The 16,547-nt window shown below is 46.0% G+C and overlaps 1 protein-coding gene across 3 annotated transcripts; it reads right to left on the bottom strand.

The window, feature by feature from the left end:
• Positions 1–6,981: 6,981 nt before the first annotated feature.
• On the bottom strand, positions 6,982–12,667 carry LOC120687584 (LRR receptor kinase SERK2-like). 3 transcript variants are annotated; one of them, XM_039969598.1, is made up of 12 exons: positions 12,254–12,667; positions 11,415–11,532; positions 11,166–11,298; positions 10,771–10,842; positions 10,404–10,547; positions 10,248–10,319; positions 10,083–10,148; positions 9,923–9,993; positions 9,686–9,826; positions 8,994–9,335; positions 7,801–8,195; positions 6,982–7,642 (listed from the first exon to the last, which is right to left on the bottom strand). In XM_039969598.1, exons 2-12 carry the CDS (start codon positions 11,479–11,481, stop codon positions 7,328–7,330), a joined length of 1,818 nt encoding a protein of 605 aa, XP_039825532.1. In that variant the 5' UTR covers positions 11,482–11,532; positions 12,254–12,667; the 3' UTR covers positions 6,982–7,327. The 3 variants fall into 3 exon arrangements, with proteins under 3 accessions (XP_039825532.1, XP_039825534.1, XP_039825533.1); XM_039969600.1 differs by having other exon boundaries at positions 6,982–7,407; positions 7,765–8,195; positions 12,254–12,571; XM_039969599.1 differs by lacking the exon at positions 12,254–12,667 and adding an exon at positions 11,832–11,979.
• Between the last annotated feature and the right edge of the window lie 3,880 nt (positions 12,668–16,547).

The following is a 16,547-nucleotide window of genomic DNA, read 5'->3' as shown; positions in this document are numbered from 1 at the left end:
AGCGTGAGTAGCTTCATGCGTCGTCCATGGCGAAACTGAGGAAGGAGAAAGAGAGGAGAGCGAGGCGTAAACGGGAGTGAGGCAGGTGGCAAGCTTGGGAAGGCGGCGTGGTCGACTTGGCGACGTCACCGACGGCCGAGCACACGGCGACGCTCCTCGACGGCCACGCACGCGTTCGGGAAAACTCCGAGCGCCATACCGCGCGCTGTGCGCGACAGGGAGAAACAGAGAGAAGAGAGGGAGAGAGAATGACATGTGGGGGCCATGTGTAAGAATTTTTTTATTTGAATTCTAATTTTTGGATTGTTACAATCTCGTGGCGGAGGAGTCGGAGAGTAGCGGGAGGGCGAGAGGGAGTCGGGTTGGGCGAGAGCGCGCGGCACCGAGCTGGCAAGAATTGGGGCGACGGGGAGCTTGATGTGGATTCAGAGCGCCTCGAGGTACTGGTAGAAGGCGGCCGCAAGGGAGAGGAGGTAACCATCTCATGGAGGCCGGCGTGTGACGTGTGGGGGAGTCAATCGCGAGGGAGAGGGGGAGCGAGTGGGAGGCCGGCGCGACGTGTCGAGCCGGCGAACGTGGAGCCAATGGCGAGGGCCTCGTCCCAAAGCAGATCGTCGGGAAGGTGCCGAAGATTGGGGGAGCGAGAGCCGGGGAGCCCGGCGGTGGCCGGAGCAGGGCGAGGTCGCGAGCGCGCGGGGTCGGCACCCGACCAGCGCGCTCCGGCGTGACGACGGGCCGACGTCCGGCCAGTGCGCTCCGGGTGAGGGGAGGCCGCCGGGGCTGCGCGAGAGAGGAGAGGGTGGCGCCGCGCGTCTGGGGAGGGGCGGAGGGCGCTGGGGGAGGGGAGGAAGCCGGGGCCCGGGTCTGCGCGAGAGAGGCGAGACGGGAGCAGGGTTAACGTATCCGACCGGTGACCGGTAACCGCCGGCCTCCGGTTCCGGTATACCGGTCCGGTTTGGCCGGTTACCGGTCGGAACCGGTGGAATTCAAATTTGAATTCAAACTTCCCCGTTCAACCGGTTCCTACCGGTATACCGGTCGGTTAGACCGGTATACCGGCCGGTTTGGCCGGTATACCGGTCGGTTTGGATGATAACCGGCCGGTTTGGATGGTAACCGGTCAAATTCAAATTTTTTTCTTTTTTTGTTTAAATTCAAATGCCCACAAAGTATACTAAATAAATGTTTGTACAACATATTTTAGTCTAAATGAACCATCCAACTCTTTTTTATACTACTTTTACATTGTATTTGTATACTTTCGTATGCACATTTTTTATTTAACTTATAAATTCCGCAAACCATACTAAATAAACGAATTTTTGAGAAAATTTGACACCATTAGATTCTTTGCATCTTGAAATATTTTTAGGAATTTTTTGGGAATTTTTTATTTTTTTGAATTTAAATTTAAATTTTGAATTTGGACCGGTTTCATACCGGACCGAACCGGAACCGGTCCGGACCGGTTTGACCGGTAACCGGTCAAACCGGACCGGTTACCGACGGTTCGGTTAACCCTGGACGGGAGAGGGAAACTGCTCTCCTCGCGAGGCGTGGGCGGGGGTAGGTGTGCGCGTGGGGAGGGAACGAAGAACGAAGGCTGCAGTAGGTGGCAGGGGACGGACGAACGAATCAACGAAAGAATATTCGGATGACGAGTAGAGATTAATTCATAACTAGACATTAATTATCAAATAATAATAAAAGTACTGCAGTATTCAACAACAACAACATAGCCTTTTTTCCCAAGCAACTTGGGGTAGGCTAGAGATGAAACCCGAAAAAAATAAGTTCAAGGTTCAGGCACATTGATAGCTAGTCTCCAAGCGCTCCTATCCAAAGCTATCTCTTTAGAGATATTCCAATCCTTAAGGTCTCTCTTAACCGACTCATCGCACGTCAGTTTAGGTCTACCTCTACCCCTCTTTACATTGTCGACCCGCTCAAGAACCCCATTACGCACTGGCGCCTCAGGAGGCCTTCGTTGGACATGTCCAAACCATCTCAGCCGATGCTGGGTAAATTTCTTCTCAATTGGTGCCACTCCGACCCTATCCCGAATAACTTCGTTCCGGACTCTATCCCTCCTTGTGTGCCCGCAAAACCACCGCAACATCCGCATCTCTGCTACACTCAGTTGCTGGACATGTCGCCTTTTTGTAGGCCAACATTCAGCACCGTATAGCATCGCCGGACGAATTGCTGTCCTATAGAATTTGCCTTTTAGCTTTTGTGGCACCCTCTTGTCACAAAGAATGCCAGAAGCTTGCCGCCATTTCAACCAGCCAGCTGAAATTCTATGCATAACATCTTCATCAATATCGCCATCCTTGCTGTCCTAAAGTACTGCAGTATTCAAACCCAAAAATTTTCATGAACTAAACACCGCCTTCTTTTTTCCCCGACCTGCCTCTCAGGTCGCGGGCTCGGTCGGGTGATCCGCCTCGCTGGGACGGCGGCTCGGAGCCGCGCTGCTTACAGTTGCAGTCAGTAGCGGATCCAAAATAATTAGTATGGGAGATTTTTTTCTACATCTAAATAATTTTAATCTCATCTTGCAGTGTACTCATATCAAAAAATTATAGAAAAAACTTAGAAAAGGCTTTATAAATTCAGCAGCAGTAGGAGGGCTAGAGCTCGTTCAGACCTACTGCTGGATCCGTCCCCTAGTTGCTGTTGCAGCGGCCAGCGGAGCTGCGGCGGGAGGCGTGCGTCGCGGAGGATTATGGAGCCACGGCGCCGCAGCTTAGGCCTCTCGGGGTGGCCGCGGGCTGAGTGCGATCTCATCTAGGACCGGTGGTACGTGGAGGCGTGGACTAGCCACCGCCACCAGCGCGGCAGCTGCAGACTTCGCGGCCCGGCTCGTGTCGTCGGCTTGCGAGCAGTGATGCACGGCAGCGCCGTACCGTGCGTGCCAGACACGGTCTCCATCTTGCTAGCCATCACTCGGTGGTGTCTGAAAGAGATCGAACGCTCCATGAGCTGTGATGCCCTGCAGTGTGCTCCGGCAGCTCCGCTGCAAACAAACCAACGTTCCAACGCGGGGGCTTCCTCTGTTTTAGCACTCTAATGACAGGAGCCTTAGAAGCAAGTGTCTTGACGTCTTTTAGGATCAACACATGAACGCACTCGAACGAGCGGCGCGAGGAGGAGCTCGCTGCAGCGCCTCCTGCGTGGACCAGTCAGACCGGTTATATCGAGCGGTCAGACCGGTCGCTGCCGGCGAGAACGGTGACGAACCTACGAATGTTAGCCCGGGAAGCCCGTCGGGGTAGGCGCACGTAAGGTTGTTCTAGGGTCGGCAGGCCACCTATAACGCCCTCAATCGACGTAGAGACGAAGGAGGAACAACAAGTAGCAGATTAGAAAAGTTAGGGGAAGAGAAAATAAAAAAATAAAAGTTGTATTGATTTGATCGATTGGATACCCTCAATCGGCCGTGACACTTTATATTTATAGGGTGGGGTGGACTTATCCCGCAAGAAATACTATTACAGATCTAAATCTACAAAGAGTCCTAATTGTACTCGGATTCCAGGTAGACCTTTGACCGGTCGGACCCACGGTCAAACCGGTCAGGGTTGCCAGACAGGCTACAAGGCCCAAACCGGTCAGACCGCTCGCAAGCACCGGTCAGACCGGTCTGTGCCAATTTTGGTCGTCAACATATGCCCATCTGTTTTTTGGTGATGCTAGCATGCCAAAAAACAAGTCTCTGGACTAAAATTGTCTAAGGACGATGATAAACATACATCGGCCATATTTTGTTCTAAGAGCGATAAATTCTATCGACCGTATTTGCTTGTTCTTCAAGCTGATGATGAAACAACTTGCTTAGGCCTTCATACCTGCTTCATGGTCACCGACCTTGCTGGTACAACCTCCGCTTGTTGTTCCATGGACTCTTTCTTGCGCATCTGCTGCAGCATTCTCTTCTGAGTGTGAGATAAGTCTGAGGGACATCATCTCGGCTGTAAATACTTATTGTCTTGCTTCATGTCCTTCTCACCCTTCTTGCAACAATCAGGTTCACCTTTGACCAGATTATTGCTAGCAATAATCGGTCTTTGAGAGGTACCATGACTTGGATATATAGAAGAATATTGAATAAAATATGGATGTATATACATTATACTATAATCCATAGGTGTGTAATAGTAAGGATATGACTAGAATCATGGAGCAACCGGCTCACCAAATGAATATGGCGCAAAAGCATTATTACCTTGTTGCACATGAGAAGCCGATTACTCACGATGCTCCGTTGATGGATTTGTATCTTTAGCTTGATCTGGTCGCTTCTTCTGTTTCTGAGTAGCTCCTTTATCTTCATACTTGGCCAAGAGCTGCTTGAAACTCGGCCTTTCCTTTTTGTTGTTTCTAGAATTTTTTCTAGAGCTCCCAGAATGACCGGTCAGACCGGTCTGTGAAGACCCATCCTTTCTTCGCTGCTTGTGCCCCCCGAGCACTGATCCTCCAGAGGGATAGGTCAGACCGGTCTGCACAGACCTGGCGCCCTTCTTCTGATCTTGTCCCCCGAGTGTTGAATTTTTTGATGAAGCTTCGAGAGACTTCTTCTTCTGTTCAGATCTTTGTTCACTAATGGCTACATATTTTCCTTTTGTTGATTCGGCTTGACTTGGCCGAATTAAAATCTTAGGAGTATGAAATTCAACAGTATGCACAGGGAAATGATTGTTATTAATTTGTATTTGTGGAACAACCAATCGACCTTCATTAACGGCCGATTGAATTTGCCTTCTAAACACATTGCAATCATTGGTTGCATGAGAGAATGAATTGTGCCCACTTGCAATAAGCACGCCACTTTAATTCCTCAAGCGGCGGAATAGTATGAGACAATTTGATGTGTCCTAATTTATTTAACTCATCAAATATGCGATCACATTTGGATACATCAAAAGTAAACTTAATATTATCTTGCCGATTTTTCTGAATCGGTTTGAGAGAACCGCAAGTGCAAGATTTATTATTAGAAGGCCAAGCAAATTCAGCAGCATAAACATTATTATCTTCATCGTCCGAACAGTTTGATTCACAACCAAGAACATAAACATGACGATTAGATTTTCCATTAGATTTTTGCAAAGCTTCTTTGGTTCGGCTTTCATTAGCCAGAGCCTTTTGCAGAACTTGACTAACATCTAGAAATTCTTGTCCATCTAGCTTTTCTTTATGAAAATCAAGTAAACCAGCAAAAGCTAGATCAGCCAAATCTCTATTAGAAATTGTCAGACTATAGCATCAGTTTCTAATATCTCTAAATCTTCTAATATATTCAGCGACACCTTCATGTATCTTTTGCTTAACCGATGTAAGATGTGACAATTTCAATTCAGATTCACCATTGAAGAAATAATCATGGAATTTTTGCTCTAAATCGGCCCATGTGTGAACTGAATTGGGTGGCAATGAAATAAACCAAGTAAATACAGCACCCAATAGAGACAAAGAAAATAATCTTAATTTGTAAATATCACTAGTACTAGCTTCACCACATTGTATAATAAATTGTCCGATATGCTCTAATGTAGTTCTACTATCATTACAAGTGAATTTAGCAAACTCAGGAATTTTAAAACCCTGTGGATATACAACATGCTCATATTCTTCAGGGTATGGTCTTTTATATGATCGGCATCTCCTTTTTAGATCTATACCAAAAGTTTGTCTAAAGATTTTAATCACTTCATCTTTAATGCTGCCAGATCCAAAATGATCGGCCATAGGCCGATTTACAATAGGTGTACTATGATGTTGAGCAAAGTTCGGCGGCGGAGAATGCTGCAACGAACTTGCTGGCCCATGTGGTACATTTACATGAGGTGCTGAATTATAATTAATTCGGTTACGCTGGTTAGCCGAATTAATTATTAAAGCATTAGTTGGAGTTTTGCAATTAGCCGAATCATTCATTGCCTTATCGGTATTAGATGTAGATGCAGTATTATCACTACCGATAGGTTTCATACCAAGATGTGATTCTATTCGGCTAAAACGATCATCAAATATATTATGAATATTTTGATCAATAAATTCCAACTTATTATTAACATGAGTAGAAACAGCATGATCTATAGCATTAGCTATTTCTGAAGTAAGAGCAGGTTGTTCGTTCTCATCGAATTGTACCTCAAACTGGGAAGCATCGAAGGCGGCATCCGGTGTGACCTTCCCTTGACGGTCGATGGAGAAGTGCGAGATGTACTGCTTCATGGCTTCTTCCTCCAGCTTCTGGATCTCCTTCTCCTTTTCTTCTATGATCTTCTTTTGGATGTCATCAAGAGCCTTCTGATGTTCGGCCGAAATTTGCTGAACAGTCGGCCTTTGGATGTTGGCGGCATTAACATCACTAGGTTTAGGGATTTTACCGGCCATGGCAGCCGATTGATTCTATTCTCCAGCAGAGTCGCCAAAAAGTATGTTGACACCTTTTAGGATCAACACACGAACGCACTCAAACGTGCGACGCGAGGAGGAGCTCGCTGCAGCGCCTCCTGTGTGGACCGGTCAGACCGATTATACCGAGCGGTCAGACCGGTCGCCGCCGGCGAGAACGGTGACGAACCTACGAACGTTAGCCCGGGAGACTCGTCGTAGAGACAAAGGAGGAACAACAAGTAGTAAATTGGAAAAGTTAGGGGAAGAAAAAATAAAAAGGTAAAAGTTGTATTGATTTGATCAATTGAATAACCTCAATCGGCTGTGACCCTTTATATTTATAGGGTGGGTGGACTTATCCCGCAAGAAATCATATTACAGATCTAAATCTACAAAGAGTCCTAGTTGTACTTGAATTCCAGATAGACCGGTTTGACCAGTCAGGCCCACCGGTCAGACCGGTCGGGGTTGCCAGACAGGCTACAAGACCCAGACCGGTCAGACCGCTCGCAGGCACCGGTCAGACCGGTATGTGCCAATTTTGGTCGTCAACAAAGTGGTAAATGGTGGAATATCTGAAGCGAAAAGGCAGATCTAGATTCTCAACAAGCTGAGCAGTGGTGAAGTAGAAGTTAAACACACAGCACGTGACAGGCTGACAGCAGAAACAACCCAACAGACACCGACTCGACTTCGTCAAGCTGGTGCCTACTGCCTACATGTGGTTTAAAGTTTAAACCGGGGGCACATGCGTCTCCAGATTCCCCCTCTTACAAGCAGCGTAACCATCCGTATTCCCAGCATGTACGATGCAGTATCTAGTTTTATCTATCAAGTATCAACACATTGCTCACAGGCTTCGTAGACGATGCCGTGTGTGTCAGCACTGCGACCGCGAGCTCGGTCTGGCACGCCGCCGCCGCTATCTGCCGGCGGAGAGCTCGATGGCGTCCTGGTTGTAGATGGTGTCCTCAACCCAGTCGAACCGCTGCTGCATCCGCTCGTAGTCCTCCCTCCGCGTCACCTCCACCTGCTGCCACTCCTCCCACCGCTCGGCGAGGCCCTCGCCCTCCAGCATCCGAACCACCTCGGACATAGACGGGCGGTCCTCGGGCGAGGCCTGCGTGCAGAGCAGCGCGATCTGGATCATCATCTCCACCTCCTGCGCGTTGTAGTTGCTGTTCAAGTTGCGGTCGACGATGGCGTCGAGATGACCTTCCCGTTGCAGCTTCTTGACCTACGAATTTGCAGCAAAGTCGTCACTGTACTGCCCAAGAAAAACCTCATGTGGCGTGTGTAGTTTTATTGAAACACCGAAAGCTCTTCATACACAACAGCAAGCTCAGACATCATCTTGAATTGATGATAAACTGTAAAAGAGCGGAATGGGCTTACATGATCAAGTAATAGCACGTCGTCTTCTTCCTCCAAGCGTGAAAAGTCGATGGCACGCTGTCCTGTGACTAGCTCAAGAAGCATTATGCCATAACCGAAAACATCAGTCCTCTCGGATGACTTTCCAGTGGACAGATATTCAGGGGCAATATGACCCATAGTTCCACGGACTTGAGTAGTCACGGATGTCTTTTGTACATCCACCAGCTTGGCCAAGCCGAAATCACCGACGACCGGTTCGAAGCCTTCATCAAGCAAGACGTTGGCAGCCTTGACGTCACGATGTATTATCTTAGGATTACAGTGCTCGTGCAGATACTCCAGTCCACGAGCTGTGCCTATAGCCACTCGCTTCCTTGAAGACCAATCTAATATTGGTTCCCCAGGTTTAAATTCTGAATGGTAGACATGATAAACATGTATTAGATAAGGATATATATATATATATATATATATATATATATATATATATATATATATATATATATATATATATATATATATATATATATATATATATATATACGGAAGGGAAACAGCGGAAGTGTGAAAGTTTTCTGAAAAAAAGATGCTGAAGTTCTCCACTCATTGGATGCATATAATGAAATATGCATTAACGTAATTAGCTATCCATACATAATAAAAGGATTTTTCCGAGGATGCAATGTGAGAAATAGTACACTGACTATGACCTATCCAATCAGCAAAAATGGAACCATTCTGATACTAAAGAGGTTCCTACTGAGAAACAGTTTAAATATCCTCAACAAAAGAAGGAAATCTCTGCTGCCTGATCCTGTCCAAGTTTAACTATAATAAATCTCTAGCATTACTAGATGCCATAAATTGGTGCACCCACTCTGTACACTAGATCTGTCTCACCTACCTGGTAAATTTAGATAATTTTATAACACTTTATTAAAAAACAGTCGTGCAGAATTATCTTACATAATACATAGATCAAGGTAACTGAACGTATGAAATATTTATTTAACAGGGTTTACTAAAGGCAAAAACAGAAGTCACTCAGCTAACTTCTAAATGCAACAATTGCATAATCATAGAGCAGCTTAATGGTCTGAGGAACTTCATAGAATAGCTTAATGATCTGAGGAACTTCAGAGTAGTCATGGTTCAGAACTATATGCAATGAAACAACTGATTAGCTGGTTGAGACTTAAGAAAGAAAGTACCTCGTAGACGGTAGGCTACACTAAGATTCTGCATGAAAGGATAAACAAGTAGGCGCTCTGTTTGCGTGGTACAGAAACCAATCAATCTTAAAAGATTCCTGTGAACTGCAACGCTAATCAGCTCAACCTCACGCAAGAAGGCAGCCTCTCCACCAGGACTTTCATAATCAGTTAAGCGTTTGACAGCAATCTTAGTACCATCTGGAAGTGCTCCTTTATACACCTTACCAAAACCCCCTTGTCCAAGAACATTTTTCTCACTGAAATTATCAGTTGCAAGTTGCAACTCTCGCCATGCAAATCGTTTCAACTGGCCAAATGCAATTCTACGATCATCCTCACCTGTGGAATAAATTAGATCAGTTACTTAACTGCATATCTTTTCAACTGTGGAACTTGTAAGATTGACATGTCGTCTTAGAAACACAGCTATATATAGTAGTTTTTACTATGCCATCATCAGTATCAAGCTGGTACAGTAAGCAGAAATATGCCACTCAAAAGAAGTACACTGGACTACATAAACCAGTTCTGGAAATCATGATTTTTTTTTCAAAAAAAAAAGAGAGAACTGAGTTTCAGCACCCATCTGATTTAATACATGATGAAATTATGTGGATTGCAGTACTTCTTTAGCTAATCAACAAGATTTAGCTGCAGCAAAGGTGATGAAAATGCAGCAGATGCACAACCTGATACATCCACAAATACTTCACGGAGATGACTTTTTCTCCTTCCATTACAAATAATGCATATAGCACCTAGGATGAGAAGCCCCATCACACCTCCAACTGTTCCAATAACAATGCCTATTTTCGAACCCTTTGATGAACCTATCAAAAAGTGAAAAGATTATCAGATGCCTCTAAGTTCTCTGTGCTATTTGACAACTTTATGATAAAGAACAGAACAGATGTATGGCTTGTTACCTTGGTATGACACATTTGAGGCACATGGATGGAGGAAGTTTGCTCCACAGGTCAAGTCATTACCAGAAAAACTGTGAAGGAAATGAACCTTTGTTAGCTCTCAAAATTAACAAACATGGATAGCACATAAATTTTAGAGCGGTCACTTATTCCACAGTACTTGTAACGTGCAACTTGAAACAACTGAGGAGGTATTTGACCAGTGAGTTTATTGTAAGCTAGCCAGCTGCCATCATGTAAAAAAAAGTTAGTAAAATATATGACAATAAGACATCTCTGTGGGCTCTCGTGAGCAAAAATCACTAACTTGAGTGTTAAACCTTACATGTCTTGCAAGGTTGGGATACTTGCTAGTGTTTCAGGAATAGATCCATTGAGATTGTTTTGACTCAGTATCCTTTATAAGAAGTAGAAACAGAAGACGGGAATGTCAAGTTATAGAATCTTCGTAAAACAAAGGAATAGAGATTCGAGTACATACAGATGCTGAAGCTTTGAAAGCTTGCCAAGAGAGGCTGGTATTGGCCCAACCAACAGGTTGTCTTCCAAATCTAAGCTTGTCAAGCGAGAGAGGTTACCAAACTGCTCTGGTATGCCACCGGTGATGTTGTTACCAGGCAAGGACCTGCAATATCATACACTGCAGCTTTTAACAAACCTGGAGTTCATGGTGATATGACATAATATTTGAACCATTACTTCATCTAGCAAGCAAACAAAATAGCTAATACTCAGTTAATAGTACAACCTAATGAGTCCATTTAGAATCGTAAGCACAGTAGCTGTTGCATCAGAGCAGCCAAACTAAAATCTTTAGGAGCATCATCAATATATAAGACTGCACTTACAGAACATTCAAATACTCCAGCTCTCCGATTCTTGGTGATAGAACTCCAGTAAATCCCATAGAAGCCAATGTACTGCAGGAGGGCATCAGGAAGGTAAACTCAGAACAAACTGGAGGCCCTATCATATAGAATATAGATCGATGATGACTCTTGCACACTAAAATATTGCAGACTGAACGTGCAAGTGCATCAAAGTTGATAATTACAAGCTAACACAAATGCCTCTCAATTGATAATTGGAGTTGTTAGAAACCATCAGAGCTCATTGTGATGAATGTAGAAAATGTAAAACCAAATCAATCAAGCTCCTCGCTAAGTGATTTATTTAGTAACTAATTAACAGTACAAAAATAAAAAAATAAGAGTGAAGAAAAACATCGAAAGCTGCATCTTACACTTGCACAACATTGTTATTACTGTCACAAATAACAGAATTCCAGGTGCAGGGGTTAACTTGATTTTGGTTCCAATCGGAAAGCTGACTGCCAGTAGCATTTAGTTTCAGCTTCATATCATACAAGGCATCACCTGAGTAAACAAAAGATATTTTTATGTTACTAGTCAGGGCTTGCAAATTATGCAGTGATATGAAAGTGGACTAAAAAAATGAAAGATCATATAATGGGCTTGTAAGTAAGAGTAACCTTGACGATCAGATGCTGTGAATGGGAGGAGTGATGCTACAATTAGAATGATGCTGAGCAGCTCCATCTTCCTTCTCTTATTACTGTAGCATCAGAGTAGTTCCTTGGAAAACTTTGCCTGATGAGACAACATACACAAACTGATCATGTTAGTAGCAACCCGAGCTATCCGTGGACGACCTGGTCAACTAAGAAACCAGTTCAGAGCACATAATAAACAAGAAGGATAGGTCAACACGCAAAAGTTTGTGCACTTGTTTGAACTGCACATCTGAGCAGCATATCAAGGCTCGATACCAGCAGCAAGTTGTGCTGAGATGCTAATTTTGTGAGCGGAAGCGGGTCCTCTAGTGGAGTAACGCAGTGAAACAAGCAGAAGTATTATTCCCCAAGATACTGCTAGACACAAACACATGCATCGGTTATAGGTGTATTGGACGGACAGCAGAAGCAGAAGCCTCTGACCGATTTCCCCCATTGTAGCCAACCAGCAAGGTAGGTAACCCTGAGATGGTCCCAAAATCTCTGTGCATGTAGTGTAGCCCCTGAATTCCCAAACTTCCAGCATAGAACCAAAATTTTGATGTCTACAAAGTACGGGCATAGAAATTAGCAAGATGTCGAAACGATATCCGAGAAGTTAATCAGAAACGGATTGAACGTTTCCAGAGAGACTAGCGCATAACTGAATCCCAGCCAAAGCAAGCAAGCGCAGAGCTAGTATAAATTGGACAGAAAAAACAGAAAGCGAGTTGTCAGTTGTCTATTACTACAAAGCTTCGAGAATGAACGAAGAAAGGAACCAACACACACACACACACAGACATCCAGGCACTGACCTCCGTCAGTCTCAGGTGTCGCTCGCCGGCGCCGCGCCCCGAAGTTCGCAGGTTCACGCCGCCTCCTGCCTCCCCATCACCTTCTTCTTCTCCGCCGCCGCCGCCGCCGCGCGTGTGAAGGCGTAGGTGGACGACCGTGCCGGTTGACTCGAGGCGCCGGGATTGACCGATGCTGCTGTCCCGAGACCGGAGCCCATCGCTTTTCTGGCGGAGGCGCGACTCGGCCAGCCGGTAGCTGCAGGTCTCCTCCCTCCCCCGGTTCCCACTGCCTCTCCCAGTAACTGGCGGCGGGCCGGTGGGTGGGTGGGTGGGTGGATCTTTCGAACCTCCCTTTCTCACCCCCCGTCGGATAAGGTGGAATTGGACTTTGGCGGATGCTGCCGCCGCCTGCTGCTGCGGATTCGCCGAGCGCGACCACGGCAGGAGGCAACGGCTTCGCTGTTCGGGCGCGCGGCCTGTAGGTAGCCTGTTGCCCGCGCGTCGCTTTCGAGTTCGGCTGGGCGCACACTTTCGTGTGTCCGGTCTGTCTCCGCCCTGTTTTGTGCTGTCCCGTGGGGTCCCCGGTACACGGATGAATGATAGGATGTTTTTTTTTAAAAAAAATTGTATTTTGTTGATGGAAGAACGATGGGTTGGGGCCCCGACCCACCACTTTGTTATCAAATGTTCTTGATCTTTGACTCGGTTTGTAAACGTTGGGAGATGGATTTTGTGGGTCGACTGACGGTCCGCCCGACAGGTTTTCCAAAGGGTGTGTTTAGTTCTCACAAAATTTCCAAATTTTCCATCACATCCATCACATCTCCTATCACATCGAAACATTAAATATAGCAAATAACCCATACATGGAGTACTAAATGTAATTAAATAAAAAAACTAATTGCATAGTTTTGATGTACGTTGCGAGACGAATCTTTTGAGTCTAGTTAGGTCTTGGTAGGACAATATTTACCACAAACAAACGAAAAGTGCTACAGTGTGCTACAGTGACTGATGTGACTTTTTCTCCCCTTTTCCCCTCATCTAACCACAGCCAAAGATGAAACGGTGGGTAAACGGAGCAGTCAGTACAGGTGCGGCAGGAACACACCATAATGCTGACCGACCGGCCAGGCAGCCAGGACCCACGGCAGCGTGCGAACGGCAGTTAACTGTTGGCACCTAAAATTGGTACAAGTTAAAATTTGCTGGGCAATCTAGGTGAATTGATCAGACCGATAGTATAAATCGATCAGACCAGCCAGGACAACTTTGTCAAATTGTCAATTGGACTTCACCATTGCGTAGATCTCGTCAACACGATCGAAATGTATATATAGAACGTCCAATTTGGACTCCGAATAAGACCTGCACCCCGGTCTGACCGGTCAGACCGGTCCGAAATGCCCTATCCGAGTTAGGAGTTGTATTTTGATATATGATTTGTAAGGGTTTTCGACTCCTAATGGGTACATACCACCCCGTCCTATAAATATAAAGGGTTATGGCCGAACGAGACACATCCAATCGAATCAACCTACTACTTTTTACTTTTCAAATCCTAATTCTCTTTCAACCTCGATATGTTGTTCATCTACTGATTCCACGACCAGAGATGGCGTCCTAAGGCTTGCTGATCAACCTAGGGCATGTCCGGCGACGTTCACGCCTTGACGGGGTCCCTTTCGGATGAGAGTTTCGACGACCTTTGCTAGTTTGCTTGTAAACCAGTCGTTTTTTGTCACGTAAGCACGTTGGTTATTCTTTGCTGGTTTGTTTGTAAATTTTGTTGTCTTTCATCGCGTAAATGTGATAGTTATCTCTCGAGACGACTGATTCTGACGAAACCCTCGATGTGATCGACTGCTCAACTGGTTTGACCGGTTTGCGCAGCTTCGCTGTCTTTCAGTCCGTTTGTGACTCGCACGCGAGTGCTTGTGTGTGGACCGAAATCTTCAACAACATTAACAGCCCGGACGCGGTTCTCGCGCTACCGGCAGTTGCCGCCTCCGCGTCTGCCGCGGCGGCGCGCCACCGTCGGAGCGCAGCTCGCGCAGGTAGCTTCCAACTCTCTGAAGTACGGTTTGCGAGTTATTAATCACGAAGGCCGGAAAGTCCGCTGGCTTTTGTGCCGTAAATCATTCGAGGGAAAAGGCCTCAAGCTTTTCCTTTCCAGCTTTAAACCAACAAAACAAGATGCTCGTCCGGGCACCATCCTTCCCTTCTTTCGCTGCTCGTGCCAAACGCACTGTTCCCAGCATCTGATTCTCGTGCCACACTGCCACTCCCTCCTGTCCAGCACGCCCTTTATTATGCCTCAATGTGCAAGTTTTGGATTGTTGTGTGCATGTCAACTGGACAAACTGAATCGCAAGCATATTTGCACTGATTCACAAATTTGCTAAAAAAAGAATAAAAAAAGGAAACAGATATATATTGATGATGCACATTGCAGCTAAAGGCTAGTACAGTAACGTGCAGCTGCACGGTCCGTTGTCCGCACGTAGCTTTCGAGTTAGGCCGGACGCATACTTTTGTCAGGTATGTGTACTCTGCAGTCTGTTTCTGGTACACATGTGCCAGTAGATTAAGCTCCAGACATTGCCCACGGTAGCAGGTCTATCTTATTAAACTTTGACGGTCTGTTTCAAGTTAAAGACGCTTTCGGAGGAAGGCGTCATCTTAAGCGTTGGCTGTGCTTCAAGATTCGTGTGACCACATGATTCACACATTCGGATACTCCACGATAGCAGAGCCTGTCCTTTACTGATTTATTATTATCTCTGTTTTTGTAGTCTTGTTACTGCTCCTGAAATGAATCATCTTCAGTTGCGAAGAGAGCATTTCAGGCGGTACCGAATTCAGGCTTCATCGATCCACCGCTGCTCCCTCTTCAGCTCTGGGGCACTGCGCGGTCCACGGCCATGCTTTGGTTCTGCCGTCCCGTCCCAGCATCATGTTCTAGTTCGGTCATCCAAGTAGCACAGAGTACAGACCTACCAATACTCTCTTTTATCTGACAAGATTACAGCAGAACTGAAAAACATATGGCATTTTATTACCTTGGTAAGAGGCATGTGACGCACAAGGACGGTGGAATTTTGGCCCAGAGTGTTGGAATAAACAGCAATTTAGTGATGAACAAATTAATTCCGACAATCATAAAAGGAGCAACAGCAGGTGACATGGATGAATAAACCACTGGCACTACATAACCTAGTGCTAGCGACATGAAGAAAACAAGATCAATTAGCAGAGAGAGTTTAGACATTCTTACAATAGGGTTGTCGACACCGAAATGATGCAAAAGTAGACGAAGCAGACCGTCGATGCAGACCAGCGATTCCGGCTAGAGGAAGCAAACGGACGGCGAGCAGTCGCGACGGCGCTTCCCAAAAAACTTATACGTCCCCTACCCCGTGCAGGGACACGAGGAGACGTGGGCTTCGGAGATCCTGCTCTCCTGACGCCGATGGCACGTCGGCGACGGGATGGGGAAGACTGAGGCAGCGCAACACGAGAGTACGAGGAGGAGAGGAAATAGTGTGTACTGAAGACGACACCTCGCCCCCAATATATAGACCGTCGCAGCTAAGGAAAGTAATTAGCCGCTTAATCACAACACTAATGTGATTGACCTGCCCGTTTAGTCGACTATCATAATTCAAGCAAGCACCATTAGTGCGAGAATAATTGCTTAGGCCACCGCAATTTTCTCCATGCATACAAAAATATTAAGCAGCAAAAGGAAGCCGCACGCCCGCAAGGTCAAGACGAGAATTTTGCCGGACCATTCACGCGCATGTCGTGCGCCTGCGTATTTCGCCACGCCATGCCACGCCCGGCGAGGCGAGCGAGCGCGCGTGTGGGGCTTCCTTTGCCTCCCCTCAATAGCTTCAACCAAGTGGAGACAACTCAACTATTTAAGTTGGTCTCACTCCACCTAGAGTAGCAAGGTGGTACTAAAGTTTCCCATCACCCATACATGTGTGAGTGAGCATTTGGGATTTATTTGGAATTATTATTTGGGCCAAGCCCAAAACTTGTAACAATCCCCCCACCAGATCCCAGAGGCATGCTTCATCCCCCCTGTACCATAGTACTGTTAATATACTAGCCTTTCTAGTGGAGACCGATTAAGGTTGAACATCCGCCTAGAGCTACAAGATAGATCAATCCATAACTACACAATGGACTAAGCCTTGAATTGGCAGTTTGGTGTGAACATGCTTCTCTTGAAGTCTTGACTGATACTAGGCCGCCATATGCCTACCTCGTGAATTAGGTCTTGGGAAGAACAAGCCGTTGGTTAATG

This window comes from Panicum virgatum, chromosome 9N, assembly GCF_016808335.1.
Source record: "Panicum virgatum strain AP13 chromosome 9N, P.virgatum_v5, whole genome shotgun sequence".
Classification (NCBI taxonomy): Eukaryota; Viridiplantae; Streptophyta; class Magnoliopsida; order Poales; family Poaceae; genus Panicum; species Panicum virgatum.
Note: the sequence above shows the minus strand (reverse complement) of the source record. Positions and strands in the feature narration are given on the sequence as shown.